Source organism: Scyliorhinus torazame, chromosome 22, assembly GCF_047496885.1.
Source record: "Scyliorhinus torazame isolate Kashiwa2021f chromosome 22, sScyTor2.1, whole genome shotgun sequence".
NCBI lineage: Eukaryota > Metazoa > Chordata > Chondrichthyes > Carcharhiniformes > Scyliorhinidae > Scyliorhinus > Scyliorhinus torazame.
In genome coordinates this window covers 66,667,241-66,688,411 of record NC_092728.1, presented here as the reverse complement: position 1 = coordinate 66,688,411, position 21,171 = coordinate 66,667,241, and the positions used below count along the sequence as shown (strand labels likewise).

At 39.9% G+C, this 21,171-nt stretch overlaps 1 protein-coding gene across 15 annotated transcripts in view; it reads right to left on the bottom strand.

Moving 5' to 3' along the window:
- Positions 1–21,171, bottom strand: part of tncb (tenascin Cb) — a 417,727-nt gene that overhangs the window by 30,025 nt on the left and 366,531 nt on the right. For 8 of the 15 annotated variants that reach the window (XM_072488244.1, XM_072488246.1, XM_072488245.1 and 5 more), the window contains 7 exons: positions 19,443–19,712; positions 18,124–18,396; positions 13,545–13,817; positions 6,451–6,723; positions 3,992–4,264; positions 1,113–1,235; positions 486–629 (listed from right to left, as the gene is read on the bottom strand). In XM_072488244.1, coding sequence (XP_072344345.1) covers positions 486–629; positions 1,113–1,235; positions 3,992–4,264; positions 6,451–6,723; positions 13,545–13,817; positions 18,124–18,396; positions 19,443–19,712 — 1,629 coding nt within the window. The remainder of the gene's footprint in view (positions 1–485; positions 630–1,112; positions 1,236–3,991; positions 4,265–6,450; positions 6,724–13,544; positions 13,818–18,123; positions 18,397–19,442; positions 19,713–21,171) is intronic. The other 7 variants (XM_072488253.1, XM_072488257.1, XM_072488258.1 and 4 more) reach the window with 4 other exon arrangements.

Below are 21,171 nucleotides of genomic sequence, written 5' to 3'. Positions count from 1 at the left end.
TGCAAACTTTTGTGTCTTCATCCTGACAGCAGGATGTTAGAGCTATTCTTTCAAGGGCTGTGTTGGTTTGAATCTTGGAAGCTGGCTTGATTAGCACTATGGAAGGCAGTCAACAGGAAGGGATCATGCCTCTGCGATTGACTGGATTACTGCGCTCTTGAAATGTTTCTGGGACAGTTCCTGGAATAACCCAATCTGAAAACAGAAGTGAAAGTGAGGCCCACTCTGGCTCAGTGCGTGTTGTTGGAGATTCCTTGGACCACAGTTTTTCAAGATGAATTAAAAATTGCTTTATTGTCAGTCATTCAAACCATTAAATATCAACATTTAGTTAAGGTATTATTTCCTGTTACTTCAACAGATGCGCAGAAAAATCCAAAGGAGAGTGCTACACTTGCACAATAAACTTTGGGCAGGCAGCCACTAATTCATTAACGATACAATATGGATGGTCTACTCTGCTATTGCTTTTTGGGTTAGCTTACCTGTATCTACTGTGCCTGAAATTGGTTCACTCTCCTCAAAGCCTTTAACAGAGATGACTTTGATTTCATATTTAGTGGCAGGGATCAGCTTCCGCAGTGTAATTCGAGTCTTGCTGCCATCAACTGTCTCAGTATTACTTGCACCTGTGAAAATTAGTATAGAATCATAGCAGCTTACTGGAGGGGGCCATTTGCCCATCATGCCTGTGTCAGCTCTCTGAAAGAGTTACACTCCACGCCCAACTCATGCCCCCCTCTCCCTTGCACCCCCCGACACCAACTGTTTCCCGCTAGCCCTGCAATTTTCTCCCCTTCAAGCATTTATCTCATTCCCTTATGAAAATTACTGTTCAATCTGCTTCTACCATCATTTCAGGCAGTATAAGGGGCAAGTAAAGGTTGTGCCCCTTGCAAAGTCAACTGATAAATCCCAGAATTATTGGAGACTTGGTGCAAGTATCATGTTCCGACTAGTACAAGAATCTTGGGCTCTTTCGGCTGTGGTGACTTTTCATCAAACTGGAATGAAAACCCTCTACATTATATTGTAAAGTAAATGATTGAATGTGGATTTGATTTTTGTTTGGCATAAACCAGAGGTTCTGACAAGTTATCGTGACATCTTACCTCCATCAGTTGGCACATAAATGATCTTGAAACTGGTGATGTAGGTTCTGGGAAGGTCCCACCTGACTGTCAGTGTGGTGTCGGTGATATCTGTAAACTGAATACCCTTAGGAGCTCCTAATCCTGTCAGAGAGATTGGAAAAGAAAGCCAAAAATATTTCAATTGAGTTCGAAGTGGATGTTCTTTCACATCTGAGGAAAACCATGACAAGATGCAATGAACACAGATTAATCAATCAGAAACACTGATTTCCAATGTCACAATTTGAACGTCTTACTTTAGCACACATTCAATATAGGATCTTATCTGAAAGTATATGTCGCATGACTTTAAGAATGAAACAAAATACAATCGAGCACAAAAGTACAGAACACGAACAAGACAAAGCAAATTTTAGAGCAGTAAATGAAAATAAAAATCAATGGAAAGGCAGTTTTAATAAGGCCCCACAATAATAAATCACTAACTACCATAATACACAGCAAAAGCCAGGCGTTTGTATCACAGGCTTAGAACTTTGTGGACCAGTTTAGCAAATCCTAACAGAGGCTAATCATCTCCATGAAAATTTAACTGGGATTGCATGTCCATTTGTTTGCAAGCATGTTAAAATGAAACACTGCTCATGATTTAGATGAGCACTTGAAATGTCATAGCACACAAGGCTACGGATCAAGTGCTGGAAAGTGGGATTAGAGTAGCTTGGTGCTTGATGGTCGGTGCAGAGACGATGGGCTGATGACTCTATGATGTCAATATTGTGACAAAAACAATGCAGAACACGACTGGCGCCCGCCCCCCCCCCCCCCCCCGCCCCCCCCACCAAACAAAAATGTTTGCTGACCATGTTTCATGAAAGTATCCTTTCAACTGATTGTTTTTGTAATGTCTTTTCTGCTTCATACACCCATCCTTTGTTTGAGAAAAACAGTGCAAGTTAATCAGCAAAGGCACTGAACTGAGTCTCGGCTGAAATGCTTCCCAATAGAGGGAGCAGGATGGTAGACGCACAATGCTGTGTACACAGCAGCTGCATAAACAGTTCGTGTAAATGAAACAAGATGGAAAATGTGCTCATGATTATGAAAGAATAGCAGAAGCTGGCTAAGTGGAGGATGCAGGAGGTGCAGAGCATTGGTGGTCTTGTTATACTTCACTGACAGCTCTGCACGTGCGATGAAAGACAAGATATTGCTGCAGAATCAAAGAATGGCAAAAATAAACATGGCAAGATCGACTTAAATATGCCAGCTGGACAGCAAATTTGTTCAAAGCATTCTGAAAACGGTAAGAATAAATGGATCAGCATCAAGTGTGATAGTCTTCAAACATTCTGATATTAAACGATTTAAAAAATGTTTTTTAGTAGATAGAATACAGGAATTCTTAACAAGAAGGCTTCAAATAATAACTGACAGGGGAAATAAACTGGCTGTTTGATTCAAGGCCCACAATTTATTGGTTATACATTGCATTGATGGAAAGATCTTGAGAAAGAAACCCTGAGCGGATTCTCTGTCCCGCCAGACCAGTTTTCTGGCGCAGCACCGGCAGCAGGATCCTCCATCTCGGCAGCCGGCCAATGGGTTTCCCATTGTGGCCACCCCCCGAGCCGTCGGGAAATCACAGGCGTGAGTGCGCTGCTGGCGAAGTGGAAGATCCCACCGATGGAGAATCCCGCCCAGAATACTTGTTTGTCCTCAGAATCTCTTCTGCTCACCCCTAACCTCCTGCCCTCCCCAAACCATCATCAACCACTTCCTTTCCCCACCAAACAAATGAGCATAGGTTCCGAACTGCCATGTTATGCAGTTGAATTCAGTCTTTTGTTAAAACGAAAGAGTTAGATGTTGACGCAGGACCTTTGCAAAAAACTATTCTAAGGTTTCCTATAATTCCTGCATAGCCACTCAAACTGAATCAACTGTATGTTCTGGAAAGGCAGCACGGTGGCGCAGTGGTTAGCACTGAGACTGCGGCGCTTTGGACCCGGGTTCGAATCCCGGTCCTGGATCACTGTCCATGTGAAGTTTGCACATTCTCCCCGTGTCTGCGTGGGTTTCACCCCCACAACCCAAAGATGTGCAGGGAAGGTGGATTGGACACACTAAATTGCCCCTTAATTGGAAAAGTAATAATTGGGTCCTCTAAATTTATTTTTAAAAAAATGTATGTTCTGGATGAAGGCCTTTCCAGTGGCAGGATAGATATTGATGCAGCCCGCACTTATCTTTTGAATCATGTGACATCACTAATATGCAGAATCAAATATTCTTCAATGCTGTGTTGATAGTTTGTTAACTATATTGTCAGGATACACAGGTGAAGAGCATTGTGTAATTAAGCACTTTGAGCACATATAAATAAGGGACAAGTTTGTTTAATTAGTTTTGCTCAAAAGAGAATAAATAGGCGATGGCCGGGACACTGGGCTGAGGAGAGTTAGGAGACTGAACAAAGTCAGTAAACTCTCTCAGTAAAGTAAAGCTTTGTGTGGTTTTCACCAACCAGCTTACAGAACGATTCGATAGAACTGGGGCACTTTACTCAGCACTATGCTCCTTGTTCTACGCAGCTGCGTCTCCTGCTTGATACAACTCCCTCACCCTTCTGCTCCGCAGAAAGCTTCCTCCTGCTAGTTGATGACACACCAGGGAAGTCCAATGGTTGAAGCAATAAAGGTAGCAGAGGCAAGTTCCAAAAGGGACAAAAATAAAGTCGAAACATTTGTAAGTAAGGTTTAGGAAAGCATGATGCAATCTCTTCTGTGTTTATCAACAGTCTTCTGGGGAAAATGTTGAACCTGGAGAAAAAGCACTAGTCAATTAGTTGTGAAAGAGGAATAAACACCGAGTCTGTCAAAAAATACAAGTAATACCTGTGACTGCTATGGTATTTATTGGCTGCGAATGTCGTCCCTCTGCAATGCCAACCAAGGAAATATCATATTCAGTACCATCAGGCAGGCCCGTGATGCCAGCCGTTCGTAAATCACCTGACACTGTATAATCCAGAGGAGCAGATTCCTTCCCGGAATCCCTAATTTTAATATTAAAGTAATTAAAGTCATTCTCGTCTGTTGTCCACGAAAGTGTGAAGCCATCTGAGGTAACATTAGAAACGGCTAAGTTGTCCACTTCAGGTTCGGCCTCTGAGGGAGAAACAAGTTACATAAGTTCCAGCTTTCCTTCACTTTGATCAATTATAGGTAATAACGTTAATGTTAATTGCGCCAATGTTAATTTCTTGAGAAACCAAGGCAGGATAGTAAGGATGACAGACAATGAAAGCAAACAGTTGACCAACTTAAATGACTTAGTTACAGACGTATTGGTAGGGTATTTTCCAAAGTTTGTGCAATAAGTTTATTGCAAAATCGATTGGTTTGGTTAACAATCTGGAATCAAGAAAAAATGTCACAAACCTAAAATGTAATTTAGTTATTAATTAGTTGTGCATATCTAAAAGGAAGAAACACTCTCTAATGACAGGTTATGCCACTTCTCTGTTGTGGATGAATCTGGGTTGATTCCAGTTCACGCCTGGTTCCATCCAACCCTGATTCAGTCCACTTTGCTTCAGAACGAGTCAGGCTTATTGAAAATGGTGATCAACCCAAGCAACAGCGTAAGGGGAAGATGAGACACATACAGAGCAATGGAGAATTAACAATGACAAAGACACGGATAGTCATTCGGTCTTGTAGAAGCATTGACTGAATGTCATCATAAGATTGTTGTAAGCAAGCAATACCAAATCTAAAGAAAGCATCAAGGAGCATTTTAGACACACAAAATGAATAATTTGGTTATTGGAAACAAGGGGGATAACAAAGGAATATTTACGTATAACCATAAGCAGTTATATTGTCCCAGTAACAAACACGAATGCTGGAAGAATATTGGAATTAGTATGTCCACAACTGGATAATAGATTTCAGTAATCACAAGAAAATAAACACAGCACATTGAACACACTATCAGTCAGCATTTTCCTTATGAATCCCTTGTTTCAGGGATTATGTCCGGGACCATTCTAAGGAGACAGGTAAAAGGTTTAGACACAATCTGACAAAGGTTAAAAGCCAGCATTCTGATTTAAAGCAATGTTTCACGAGAAGACTGTAACAACGATCGAGCAATTGGAAATGGCCATGCACAAACATAAAGGTTGCATTTTCAGCAGGCCTTCAATTCAGGTTCCCCTCAGCATGGCACAAGTCATCACTGAAAGGTTACCTGTGAATGCTGGTTGTGATTTATTGACTACGGGGAACCTTTATTTTCGTTCTCATCAAGATGAGGAACCAGAGGAAATTGAACGTTTTTCCCCACGAGGACTGTGTCAGCTCGAAGCACATTCAAACAGGAATGCCACTCAAAGGGCCGAATAAAGCTTCCCCTATATTGCCGTTAACCCTAACCTCAAAATATTTGTACAATGACAGAGTGTCACTTTTCAGCTTCACACCACCTCGGCTTCACTTATAAGGATAGATGGTGTGAGCTCCTGTCCTTTAGCAACTGGATCAAGATTCCAAAAAGTCAATTCACACCATGTTTTAATAAAAACTGCTCCATTTATGTTGGGTCTGCATTATTTTCATTCATAAAAAACGAAATAATGACGTAGAATTCCATCGCTTGTGTAAAAATTGATGATCGCCGCGTGAACCAAAATCTAGGCTCGTTCCACATCGAGTGCAGTGTGTGTTTAATCTCTTCCCTCCCCACAGAAGGAGAAACCCATCTACATCAGCAGCTCGAAACCGGCAAGTAGCGAATTGCTGGGTTTTTACTGCCCCTGATCTCCTTTCCACTGACATTCAGGGAATGATAGTTCAAGCTCTTTGTGAAGACTGGTTTCCTCAACTCTCTGCTGCTTTTACTTGGCTCAAAATTAAAAAATCTTGCGACTATTTTTCAAGCCAAGGGAAAATAAAAAGCAACCCAGTGAAAAACTATCTGCTGATTTGCCACAAGTCCATTTCGCACTGCTGGTGTAGAACAATTCCTCACCCCCATTAACTCTGAAGATATTTCACAATGTTAATATTTTTTTAAAAATCAAATTTTAATGTAATTTTATTTTGCAATTGAAATAATCCAAAACGCTGTTTCCTCTATGGGCCCTTTTCCTTAAGACTTATTTAAATATTTAAATTCTGAAAAAAACACCAGACAAACAACCATTAATGTGAAGAGGTTAATGGTTAATACTCTGAGTCTGAATAATGTTTGCAGAGAGTTAATGTATTACTTTGAAAGAGGAACAAAACTTCTTGTCAATAAAGACACACACAAACAAGCAACAGAGACCTCAGTTGATTAAAAATACCTGTTGCCGTCTTAGCATATAGGGGCTTAGAACGCTGGTCACTGGCTACACCATAGACATTAATATCATAACCAATCCCAGTAATCAGGCCTTTGATGTCAATTGAGTGACGATCTCCTGACACTTTGTGTTCCATTGGCTCCAACAACCTGCCAGAATCTCTAACCATTATAACAAAACTTTCATAGGCCCCATCCGTTGCGTTCCATGATATTTTGAATCCGTAAGAGTTTATGTGTGAAACCATTAGGTTTTCCATTTTGGGCTTTTCCTCTGGAGAAACAGGGAATTATTTCAGGAAGAACATAAATGAAAGACAGCTGTCATATTCATGCTTTGTCTACAGCTCTTATCAAACACTACCAGGCTATGACTTCACAACTATTGACTTAAATTTATGAACTTATTCAGCACCCGCACTTTATAGATTCGCAGAAATGGCCATGTACTAAATGCCTAAAATGAAGAAACTAGTTAACATTAAATGTAAGGATAACAGCTTCCAAAAAAGAGTGTTATGATATCAGGGAGATCATTACTGAAGCAACTCCTTTTCAGCTCAAGGGAACATTTTGAACAAGATATTTGGGCTCTCATTAGATGCTTTATCACTGATATATACATACCCTCGATGCCCTGAGTTAGCTGATTTCAGCCAGGCCCCCAAATGGGTAGTACAATTGGTCTTAGTGTTCCTAGACTAGGAAAAGATAAACAAAATAATCAACCAGAGCTCCCACTCAATTGCTATCCAGTGGAAGTGGACTTGTATGGATATCAATGAGGATAGGTGTCTCCCAAAGTCAGTCAGCCAACAACACTTCGGTACACACATGATGAGTGGCCATGTTAAAGGACTGTCAGGACTCATGGGATCATATGTTAACATGAGTCACTTCATTTAGGAGACGCAAGGGTGAGAAGCAAAAGTAACCCAAATGGCTCATGTATATCTTACATGACCTGCTATATAAGCGAGCAGGGAAATATTGCAGAGACTAAAAGGTGAATGAACTCTCATCAATAGATTCAGGTTGTGCTTTGTATCAAGGGAATTAGATCAACATGATTCCGGTATGCAGCTGCAACATGTGAAGCCCTTATTTAAAAATTGCAAGCTGATTTCAGCGGGAGCCCAGTGGAATCCTCTGAAGAGTGAAGATAGTATTCTATTTTGCGACTTAACCACAAAGTAACAAAAGGAAATTTGTCACACTCTAAGCAATTCCATTCTATGATGACTACCATAGATGATTATCATTAAATGTTGCATGCAGAAATTGGTTACTAAGTTATTGACAGGCTCTTAGAAGATAAGGGGTACATGGCAATTTGTGCAAATTATAAGTATTTTCACAAGCAGCATTCATAACACATGCAAAGGTATGACATTAAAGGACAGTTAAGTGCTGCATGTTATCTCTTTGCATTTGTCATTAGTGTCCAACAAGAATCCTGAAGAAATATTGTTTTAATTAGACTAACTATTTCATCTTCCCACACGTGGCTTCTTACAGTTCTTACAGAGATGTTATAGGCATGGTGGGCAAATGACTTCTTCTGTGCTGTAAGATTCTATGATCTAATTGTTCATTATCGTCCTTCAAATGCATGCATGGCAGATGCAGTATAATGCGGATACATGTGAGGTTATCTGTTTCGGTAGCAAAAATAGAAAGGCAGATTATTATTTGAATGGGTGTAAATTGAGAGAGGTGGATACTCAGCGAGACCTTGGTATTCTCGTGCATCGGTCACTGAAAGTAAGTGTGCAGGTAAACAGGCAGTAAACAAGGCAAAAAATACGTTGGCCTTCATAATGAGAGGATTTCATTATAGGAATAGAGATGTTTTATTGCAATTGTATAGGGCATTGGTGAGGCTACATCTGGAGTATTGTGTGCCAATTTGGAGTCCTTATCTGAGGAAGGATGTTCTTGCTATGGAGGGAGTGCAGCAAAGGTTTACCAGACTGATTCCTGGGATGGTGGGACTGTCACATGAGGAGAGACCAAGTCGGTTAGGATTATATTCATTGGAGTTTAGAAGAGTGAAAGGAGATCTCACACAAACATACAAACTTGTAACAGGATTAGATGGATAGATTCAGAATGTTCCTGATGGTGGGGGAGTCCAGAATTATGGGTCATCGTTTCAGGATAAGGGATAAACCTTTTAGGACTGAGCTGAGGAGAAATTTCTTCACCCAAAGAGTGGTGAATCTGTGGAATTCGCTACCACAGAATGTAGTTGAGGACAAAATGTTATGTAATTTCAACAAGGAATTAAATATAGTTCTTGGGGCTAAAGGGATCAAGGGATATGCGGGGAAGGTGGGATCAGGGTATTGAACTTGATGATCAGCCATGATCAGAATGAAATGCGGGGCAGGCTTGAAGGGCCAAATGGCGTCCTCCTGTTTCTATTTTCTATGTTTTAACATTTCAGTGGCATGCTTTGATTAACCTGGATCTTCCAAAATTGAATGGATCAACTGGTCAATGCAGTTAAGACAGTTTAAATTGTCAGTTTTTGCCATTCATGGTTTAGCATCTTAGTCAAGTGCTGTTGAATATCATCCCACATTATAGTAAGCAGTGTGAAGTATCTATTGTCAGAATTTCACCACATAACCAGAGGCGTTTGAAAAGAGAGCCAGGAATTATTCGACAGCGTATCTGCTTCACACATGCAGTGAGACCCGATTGCCAGTTGAATGTAAGCAATAAGACCATAGATCATAAGAAATAGGAACAGGATTAGGCTCCTGCCATTTAATAAGAGCATGGCTGATCTAACATTTATGAAGTCAACTTTCTTGCCTTCTCTCCATAACTCTTCATTCCATTACTGATTTAAAACATATCAATCTGAGCCTTGAAAATGTTCAAGAACTTGAACTCCACTTCCGGGGGCAACAAATTTCAAAGATTCACCATTCCTTGAGAGAAGAGACTCTTCCTCAAATCCATCTTAAATGGCCACCCTTTATTCTGCGACTATACCCTCTGGTCCTGCACTCTCCCATGAGTAGAAACACCCTCTCAACATTTACCCTGTCTAACCCCCGAGGAATCTTATATGTTTCAATCATATCACCTCTCATTCTTCTGAAATTCAAAGGTTACAGACTAACCTGATTAATCTTTCCTCAGATAGCAGTCCCTCCATGCCCGAGATCAGCTAGTAAACCTCCAATGTATTGCGTCCCATGATATAACTTTCCTTAAGTAAGGGGACAAAAACTGTACACAATATTCTAAATGCGGCCCCACTGGGATGTTGTACAGTTGCAGCAACACCACTTTACTTTTATACTCCAGCCCCCTTGAAATAAAAGCCAGCATTCCATTTGCCTTCACTATTCCCTCCTGCACCTGTATGCTAGCTTTCTGGGTTTCATGAACAAGGAACCCCAAGTTCCTTTGTGCTATAGCTTTCTGCAGTCTCTCTCCATTTAAATAATAATCTACCTTTTCATTCTTTCTTTCAAATGAACAATATCATATTTTCCCACATTGAATTCCAGTTGCCAAATTTCTCACTTAACCTGTCAGTATATCTCTATAAACTATTTATATCTTTCTTACAACCTGCCTTCCTTCCCACCTTGGTATCTTCTGCAAATGTGGCCATAGTACTCTCTGATCCTTTTTCCAAATCATTAATACCCATATTGAGAAGAGATGCGGTCCCAGCACTATGTTCCTGTGGCACTCCACTGGTTACTGCCCTCCAACCTGAGAAAGACCCCTTATAACTACTTGTGATAACTATTTGGCTGCAAGTTTTTAAAAAGTACCGACTTGAGACCCTTTCCCCCTGAATCATTCCAGTGCCAAACGAGTTAGAATTTAAGTTAATTCCAGAATGATACTAGAAAACAATACTTTGGAATCCCTAGCAATGTCCATGTGTGTGAACTAGAAATCAGCTATCATGTCCCAAGTGTAAATGCAGCAATTTAGTGTTACCAAGTCTCAACTTAAAAGAGACTGTAGATGTGAAACTTAAAAGCAATTAAGAAAAGCATCGGGATGGATTTTACCTCTGTGGCGATGGTATAAAGCAGGGGTTAGTGAATTGGTAGTCCGTCTTATATTTCCCGATTTTTAGATGAGCTTGTGTTTCACTATCAGCTGCTTCACATTACCCCACAAAATCGTACACCCCATAATCTGATCATTGTAAAACTGGTCGAGGTTCTTCCATGATTGGATTTTACTTTTATAGTGGGTGAAACTGCTTCCAATCTGGCTGCACGAAGAGAAGCTCGTGGCAAATTGACCAGTGATTTCTCATCATGCCAGATCTTCTTTCCACGAAAGTTCACAGAACGATAATTTAAATACATCTTGGGGAATCTTCCTAGCCTCGCTGTTGCTGTTACTTGGTTTGAAATTAAAAATCTTAACAATCGTTTCCAAAAAAACAAGGGAAAATAAAAACTGGCACAGCTTATACCAGACTATCAATTTGGTACAAGCTTGTTTTGCACAGCTGGGGTAGACCAGTTTCACCCCATTATCCTTAACAGACTTACTTTGGCTTTACTTCTTTTTGTTAGATGGGAAGTTTTCAAATCATTTGCAGTAACTGCACTGTATGATAAAAACACTTGTGCCGCAATTACTTTCCATTTTTCTTTCCATAAGACTTCTCATACCAAACATTTAGCTTTAATCTTTAGAACTACACCAAAAGCAACAGGTCCACCAGTTGCAAAGTGGTTCATCTCTAGACACCATTGCTTTGGACCTACTCAGGTAGAAACAAGTACCTGGGATTAGGGCTGTCAACTGTGCTCAAGTGTATTTCTGGAAGTTCCATCCAATGAGTTGCCCCTATGGTCCAGCCATTGGCCAAAGCATCATCCTTGAGACGCAGTGCCTCCCCATGCCAACTGGACAGCCAAGAAATGCATTCCCCAATTGTGCGATGCTTGACTGTCAGCCAAGGGGGGTTGCTGACAGCAGTGTCCTGGAGATTGATCTTCAATTCCTGGAGACACCAGGCCAACCCTGGGGGGTTGGTGACACCTGGAATAGTTACAGAGTTTTGCTTGTGATCTGTGGAATTCCCTGTGAAAATGGCTAAAATTGACCACTTACACTGTTTTCCTGGCATCCTCTTGATCTAGGCCCTCAGTTTTAGCAGGAGACCGGTAGGACCCTGCTGAAATTTGGGGCATACCCATTTCTCAAGAAGAAAAAGCATATTCTGAGTGTGGGATGAATATATCTGGAGGCGCTGACTACAGAGTTTTGGCAGCTGGATGGATCTATTATATAATTGGGCAATTTTAAAAGTTCTTCACACAAGCAGGCAATGGTAAATGCAGAAATGCAGAAAGTCAATGGCACCACAATGACTATGTAGGAATATGTGGGGAATAGCATTATAGTTCCAAAAAGTAAAATTATTCAATTTCAGCACTTCATGAGAATTATTTAAACTTAATGTAATTCTCCTTAAGCAAAGAGTATTGAATTTTAATTTATTTTCCTGGAAGATTTTTTGCTATCATTGGGAATAATTTTGTATGGTCAGATGGTTGACCTTTGCTTGAAAAAAATCTACGAGTTTTAATTGTGCAATGGGACAGTGATACTATAACTTTTGTGCCCCCATGTACTTGAAAGGATTTTGCATCAATATCGTAGAATCACAGAATCTCTACAGTGCAGAAGGAGGGCATTTGGCCCATCAAGTCTTCGTGACCACCCTACCTAAACCCAATCCCACCCTATTCCTGTAACCCCACCCTACGGGGCAATTTAGCAGCATGGTGGCACAGTGGTTCGCACTGCTGCCTCACAACTCCAGAAACCTGGGTTCAATTCCGACCTCGGGTGACTGTCTCTGTGGAGTTTACACTTTCTCCTCGTGTCTGCGTGGATTTCCTCTGGGTGCTCTGGTTTCCTCCCACAGTCCAAAGATGTGCAGGTTAGGTGGATTGGCCATGCTAAATTGCCCTTAGTGTCCTAAAAGGTTGGGTAGGGTTGCTGGGTTGTGGGGATAGGGTGGAGGTGTGGGCTTGGGTGGGGTGTTCTTTCCGAGGGCTGTTGCAGACTTGATGGGCCAGGTGGACTCCTCCTGCACTGTAAATTCTATGTTCCACCTAACCTGCATATCTTTATACTGTGGTAAGAAACCAGAGACCTGGAAGAAACCCACACAGACATGGGGAGAACATGCAAACTCCTCACAGACAGACACCCAAGGTCGGAATCGAACTCGGGTTGCTGGCGCCGTGAGACAGCAGTGCTAACCACTCTGCCACCGTGCCGAGTAATTGACCTATTAGATAACTAATTTGGTAGCGTGGAAGACTTCCTGAGTCTTCATTCTGATTTGAGATGAAAGGCATCATCTGATTTCATGATACGGGCTGTGCTTAGGTAATCCAGTGCACTTGAACAGAAATGCATGAAGATCTTCCCTCAGAACTCAAGTGTCATCTCAATCTGATTGTGGAACACATTGAAGTCAGAAACGTGTCAGGTAGCACTGGGGTTTCAAATTGTAGTCTAATATGAAGCCACATTTAAAACTCATTCAAAATTGAGTAGATGTGGTAAGGTTGACTAATATTTGGAATTCATAATGCAGAGCTCTTCAGTTATTATGCAGAGAGTGACCAGAAGATGACAATGGAATCTGGGTCTACTTCCACTGGACAGTATACACTGGTTGGGTATTTGGACTATGATAGAACCTGGCGGGATTGATCAATTTGATGGTGTCTGCTCTTCGCATCCTGTCACTGTCAATATTATTTTATCTGTGTCCATTACCACTTACAAAGTAAATGATCTAACCCAAACTACACCTTTGAGTTGAAGGGGTTTCTAACTGGATAAGGTAGTCTGGGGGGAATGAAAGAGAGGAAATATAAACATTAATACAAGAAACATGCTATAAAAAGAGTCGTGGCTCTTTCCAGGCGTATTGGAGATATTAGTATGGTAATTAGCACTATTATAACGAGAGACAGTTGTATTTTGTTTTAAAGAGGAAAGTTATCCTTGCAGTTGTAAAACAAAACCACGAAAGCGGGTGCCTTTTCTTTTGCTTTTTGCAAGTGGTAATACCTGTAGCAGCGACAGCAGTAAGAGGTTGTGAGCGCCAGCCTTGAATTACGCCAGTAACATTAATTTGGTATCCAGTGCCTTCGACTAGACCTGAGATGTCAGAAGTTCGTGTTTTGCCTGACAGAGCCTGTTGTATTGGATCAAGCGAGCTGTCAAAATCTCTAACGTCTATGACAAAATAATCAAATGCCTCATCTTCTGCTGTCCAAGAGAGCGTGAAGCCTTCTGAGGTAATATCTGAAACAACTAGGTTACCAAGTTCAGCTTCTTCTTCTGGGGGAAGGAAGATTAATGGAAATATTTATTATAGTCACAAATGTTCCCGCTTGGTAAAATCTGAATGATAACTTCAACCTGGAGTTTGCAATGATTTACTCAAAATACATGCACACAAACTAATCAGCAATGCTATACGCTATAGCAGAGTTACTGATCCTCCCAGAAAACAATCGCAATTATCAATAGGCAAGTGGCCAAAATAACCATTTACTTGAACTTTACTTTAATTTTAATTTAATTTCAACAAATTATATCTGTTAACAATTAATAGTGAAAAATGCAGTAGATGCCAAACAAAATGGTTGACAGAAAGGCAAAGCATCTCTTAATCTATTTTGGAACAAACAGAAGGAATTAATTAAACTGAAAGGAAAACTATAAATACAAGTATGTACTGGGTAAGTGGAGTCGTTCATTTATTTGCCAGTAGCCTAAGCCACGTAATATAAAATTGATGTCTGGATTGCTCTGGCAACAAAACTGAACTAGTTGCTCAACGGAAGTTCAAAAGTCTGTTTTTAAACGATGCCTCAATTATTTTCCGTGAACGGCAATTTATCTACTCGGTGTTTCTAAACAGTACACAACTAGTAGCTAAGCAACCGTGAAGTACTATTCAGTAGCTAAAATAGGCCAGCAAATTCTGAAACAAGATTTTGACTCCAGAACTTCATCCCGAGGGCCCTGTTGCTGCCAATATTTTACTGCTCTCCACGGGCTCCCAAACCCTCTCTGAAATCCAGGATTCAAATATATCCCTGGTTACCAGAGTTCAAAATCCCCAGAGGTTTTTATTTTAAAAAGTGTTTAACAATTTGTTTCTTAAAACAGATTTTTTTTAAACTTCTTCTACATAACTGGGGAGATTTTTAAAAAATGTTTCATAATAAACATGAAAATAATAAACATGAAATAAACTATATTTCCCCGCTCCTCAAAGAGTTTATTCACAACCTCAAAAGAAATTGTGCTTGAGAATAATTATCTTTTTAAAAATAAATTATAGTACCCAATTATGCTATTCCAATTAAGGGGTAATTTAACATGACCAATCCACCTACCCTGCACATCTTTGGGCTGTGGAGGTGAGACCCATGCAGATTAGGGGAGAATGTCCAAACTCCACACGGACAGTGACTCAGGGCCAGGATCGATCCTGGGTCCTCGGCGCCGTGAGGCAGCAGTGCAAACCACTACACCACCATGCCACCCTGAGAATAATTATCTCAAAGCCTCGAATGGGCTATTTATTGTGACTTGGATTTGACACCAACTGGACCGCACCAAGACAAGCCTGGGACTAGTTTGCTTTATTTGTTACTATAATATAAATGTGCTCATTAGTTGTTATCGTAAACCGAGCAGCAAAAGTTAAGCACCTTTTTGTGCTGCTTGACTTTTTTTTTCAGAGGCAGCAACACTTTCCGATGAAGAGTTACACGCAAAATGTTGAGCCATCTTTCTTTTTACAGATGTTAATCTACTTATGTGCACTGTGTTTCTGGAATATCCAGTTTTTCTCCCCCCCTCCCCCCCCCTCCGGTTATGTCCCCAATAGATTTGGATCTGCTGCATTAAGAAAGGGTCATAAAACTCAATATAAAAAAAACATGGTTTGTTTGTGTTAGTAAGAAAAAGTGTAGACATGACTAATTCGTTTTAACCTTTATTTCCTTCAGCAATGTGCAACACACTAAAAATAAAACCAGCCATGCTACATATCACTACCATGAGGGCTATGAAACAAACGGAAACACATTTCTGCAGCTGGCAACTGGAATGCAATGGATGCAATATCAAGCTGAGTGTCTACAAGCAAAAGCTCAATAAATACCTGCCAGTTAAACAAGATCATTAATACTGCAAATAACTGTAAGAAGACAAAATTAAAATGGAGTTACATTTTGTCCTAGCATTATCTCTTGAAATGAAATGAAAATCGCTTATTGTCACAAGTAGGCTTCAAATGAAGTTACTGTGAAAAGCCCCTAGTCACCACATTTCAGCGCCTGTTCGGGAGGCTGGTACGAGAATTGAACCCGTACTGCTGGCCTGCCTTGGTCTGCTTTAAAAGCCAGCTATTTAGCCCTGTGCTAAAGTTGTGATCATCACTTTTTCCAGTTAGACGGCAAATGGGTGCATTCATTGAACAAATCTGGGGTTCTAATTTGCCTGACTACATAATGCAAGTGTCATTTCAGCAGTCAGTTCCATTAATACTGTTAAAAAGAAAAATGTTCAATTGTAGCAGTTTCTGAAGACAAAATAATAAGTAACAATAACTGGGACTGAATTTATCAATGAAAGTAGGGGAGGCAACCTGAAGTTTTTTTTAAACGCCAGGTACTATTACTTTGAGCCCATGCCAGTAATAATTTATTTCCACACGTCCTGGGTAACTTCAGCCATCATTTTCGACTGGAGTTCCTATATGATTTGGCACTTATCAAAACAGCTGGGCAGAGTTAGTCACACATGTGGAAAACACCGGCATTTCATCTGCTTACAGTTATTATTCCGAGCTGGAAGCAAAAATTATATTTTTAAAAATTCATCTGCTCAGCAGAACTTCAGCCAGGAGCCTTCAAAACTCAGCTGACGACCTTCGAAAGGTCTGACATGTAAATGTAAGTGACATGCAAAAATTGAAGCTGAAATGGTTTTCATATCAGGTACAGTGGCCTTTCCTCATGACACTGATTTGGACAAAGCCTCTGTCACCAAAGTCTTTGAAAAGGGTATTTTACATGGTTCGTTAGTTAATAAAGAGACATTATACAAAAGTTCTACCATATTACTGCCCGGTTACTGAGCAGGCCTTGAGACAATTGTACAGACACACTATTATTGATATGTGCCCCACATTGCAAGTTGTGCATGTTATGCAGAACATGCGACTTCGTGATTAATACAAGAAACCCCCTTAAGCATAAAAGCACATCAGGTATTTTATGCAAAACTGAAGATTATGGGACCGAATTTGCTGGAAATGGACTGCTGTTATGAATGTGAAAATTGCCCAACAACTTGTGCTGAGGAAGTGATATTTTAAGTTGCCAATCGTCATAAATTGCTGGATGATGTGCTGCTTCGCGGTTATCCGTGTGAAAACAGCTTCTCACACTTATTCTCCGTGTGAGTTTTGAGAAATTGCAGCATTTGTGCATTCATTATGAAACAACACTATCACAAAGTTATTGAGGGCTGGTACTTAATAGCGCAAGACCCCTTTCAACAATAAACTTTATGTTCCTGTCATAACACTCAAACTATCTGGCCCAGAAAGGAAACAGCTGAAACTCTGAAGTCTCTTTATTTCGTCTTCCCTTTCTGTCCTCTCTTCTTCCAATTAATCTTCTCTTCTCTTTCGGCGCAATTCAATCAAAATATTTCTAAGTGTCGTTTTGGTCGAGTTTGGCGGGGTCTTTTGCATTGACTGCAATGGCAAAATTGCAGCTTGTATTTACCCGCACTTTCAGGCCCCACGTGAATCTTTTGTGAAGGAGTACTGAACAATGCCAACGTGACTTTTCACTGGGGAGTCGGTTGACCCCCGCGAAGCTGCTGCATGTGACTTCAATTTCGCTATTGATATTGAAATTAATGCAAATTCGGCTTAATGACCTTCTCGCCATTTTGGGGCGAGATCCGGCATGCTGTGAGAAGCCCCAGTCCAGCAAATTCTGAGCCTTTATTGCAAGCCACAAATTATCAAACAAATCCAAAGAAGCAAACTGTTAATGATGTGAGAGCATTGTTATGTATTAGAACAACCAGGAGGTTTGGTTGTTCTTGTTTCTTAGACTAATATCACAAACAGGACCTGTTAGTAAATGGGAAAGAAGTAGAGTATTGCTCAAAAAAAAAGAAACATGCTGTCAAAGATTTTCGACTTGCACTCAGCAGCACAGCTACACAATATAAATCAACAGTAAAGGGAACAACAGTTTATATTGCCTGAGAAAAGAGTACTGATTGGCAAGGTGACTCTGATTGGTTGAGCCATTGCCATGGAGCATGCAACTGGAAGCAGTTAGCTGTTAGCTGCCAAACTTTTGTTTCAAATTCAAACCAGGTCAGTTGACTCTGATTGGTCAAAGCATTTCCATGGGGAATGAACCAGCATATGGCTGCCCCCAAACTTTTGTTTAATTCGTAAAGGCATAATGCCTGGATTTGCCACTTCTGTCGGAAATACCGTAAATAAATGAGACAAAAAGTGCCAAACTCTGACAAATGTTCACGTGACATTGTTACATAAAAATTGAGAAAAAAGTGTTTCATGATAAAATCAAAATACCTGTCAGTACAACAGTAGATGCAGGGTTTGTGCGTCGGCCATTGACAATACCATAGAAATAAATCACATAATTAGTGCCAGCTATGAGGTTGGAGAGTTGGATGGCTTGCCTGTTGCCCAATACCGTGTACTCCTGTGGCTCTGTGAACCTGTCAGAATCTAAAAGTTCTATAACAAAACTTTCAAATGCCTCATCCTTTCCCGTCCAAGAGAGGCTGAAGCTGTTTGAGGTAATGTCTGATACCATTAGGTTGCCCACTTCAGGTACTGCTTCTATAGGGATTGTTTTGGAAATAAAACTTCAGCACTTTTAAAAGCAACACAACAAGAGTGCAAATTAGCTCAGAATCAAGTGACACCGTCTAAAACTCAGATGATGCTTGTTACACACCTACCAATAAAATCAGATGTCTCTAGCTTGTCCTACTATTGTCTGGTGGAACAGTATTATTTGTGCTGTGATACGAGTCTTCAATTCAAGTAATAACTATGCTACTTGATAACCCCCCCCCCATCCTCTTTGACAACCCTATTGTCGAACCAATTAGGGATTAACTTAATGGTTCTTCAAATATCTTTAATATGTTGTTTTTCTAATCACTTTCAAAGATATACCTAGTTCAATTCGGCATGCAGAATTGACAGACAAATTACTATGAGCTAAACACATATTATGCCTGAACTGCTCAGCTGGTTAATTTGAATTTTGCTTAACTTCTGAAAATTAAAATTAAAATACTGCACAAAATTCTGCCTATGACTTCTCCTTAACTAGGAATATAGTTGCACCGATGAATCTTATTGCATGCATATTGCAACATACTTAGTGTTGTTAATTGGAAGCTTGAGCTATAGAAAGTAGTGTTTCCCTCGCATTAGAAAGGACATTGAGAGTTGTAAATAATAACCTTTGCAAAAATATGTACATGAACTTTTGTGAAACAACAAAGAAATGGAATACATTCACATAATAACGAGTATCTGGAGTAGATTTTTGCAGAAGTTATTTATAACACAATGCTTTCTTTTTCTGTATGTTAAATTGGAATGTGTGGCATTTTGTTCTCCCCAGAATGAAACAAAATTGAAATTATTGAGTTGTTTGGTCAGCCATCATATTGGGAACTTGAGTAAGAGCGATTGGTAACTCTGAGCGCTCATTCAGGTCAATAAGAGAAAATCCAAATTGTAATTTAAATACATATTACATTTCAATACCGATCAATAAGCAGGTGTGTTATAAAAAACGATTGCTAAAAAAAAATGTAATGATGGAGAATCAAATGACAGCTGGAAAACTCCAGCTGCAACACAAATACCTGTTGTAGCAACTGCGCTAAGCGTTTGCATGTGCTCTCCTTGATAAAGGCCAGAGAGATAAATGACATAATCATTGTTGGCTAAGAGCTTTGAGATGCCAATAGAGCGAAGGTTGCCTGAGACAATGTGCTCCGAGGTTTCGAAGATCCTGTTAGGATCTGTAATGTCTACCACAAAGCTTTGGAAGGTGCCATTTGCTGTCCAAGAGACAGTGAAACCATCTGAGGTCACATTGGAAATCATTAGGTTGCTAAGTTTGGGTTCAGTCACTGAGGAGAGGAAATAATTGGATGAAAGAAAATATTCAGTACACCAGAAATCAAGAACTCCTCCCGACATGCAGCCTGCAAATTTCAGCAAGTAACTGGATTGTATAACTTAACACATCCGATGTTAAATCACCAACATTTGGAGCTGACCAAGTCTGTGTTTTCTCAAGAAAACATTTTAAAATGTTACAGAGCTTCTGTTCTCAATAAAACTTAACTGTTAAACATAAGTAGAAGAGACTTGAAATCTTTGAAAGCTTTACATTGCAAAAATGATTGCAACCAACAAATATTACCAGTATAGACATAATTCCTGGGTGGACTAATGGAAGATAAATAGTGGCAAGAAAAGCACTAACATTATTGTTTTCTGATTTTGTGAAAGTAAATTAAATGACATGCAAATGTAATATGCATTAAAGAAGTAAGCAATTTGCTATCAATTCATTCAGATTCATATACTTTCTCAATGTTAAGGACAAAATCATGTTTTTCTTTCAGGCAATCATAATCAACATATTAACTTCAAACTTATAGCACTGGGGAGCCATGAAAATATGGCCAAACTAGTTATATCTTTGAAATGAAAATATTCAACAAAGACATAGCAGTTCAGAAGAGTAAAACATTTCAATATTTTTACTATGAAGATCAGATATAAACAGAGAAGTCATTGTGGCAACAGTACTGGATAAACATTTAATGTATATTCGTAGGAGATTCGTTTATTTACTATTTCAGCAGAGCTCTTTGTTAAGGCTCATGTTAAAGCCATGGAAAAAGATTGCCATACGAACATGTTAAGGATTCATCAGCTGGTATTGCCAAGAGAAACGTCTAGGCGGCCATCCCTAATGAATGTGAATTGGTTTGGATGTCAGTATCAGATGGGAAATACTGTCACCAAACGTGAAATACTGTCTTTCTAAAAATTAGTACTCTGGAATATAGAGCAAAGCAATATTTTTTTTTGTTATTGTGAGTTGGATTAAATTGTTACAACTTGGCATAAGTTGGCAGCTCATGATGTTGCTCACGTTTGTGGATTCCAGTGACTAATGAACATTTAGTGCATTATGGTGGGGGGGCGGGGGGAAGAAGAGTTAGTGGGGTTAATTTCCACAAAGGTGCTCCTAATCATCCACCATTGCTTCAGTATAAGACAGAGATATCCTCGAGAAATGGCAGTCTATCCATTATTCCAGGGTTTCTACAGATCATCCAAAGTTACAGTAGATGATCGGCTCAACTTGTGGAAATTCTGTCCCTACGTCGGCTGGCTATATCTAGATGTTCAGTATCATTTTAATACCATGGGACATATTCATGACTAGAGTTCAATTCGTTTCCCCTATGATTGTGCTTGTAAAGATAGGACATTCATTTATTCTAATTTTGCATTGACTGATAATGTTGTGTGGGGATCATCTGAGGCAATAGAAAATCCAGATATTCATGC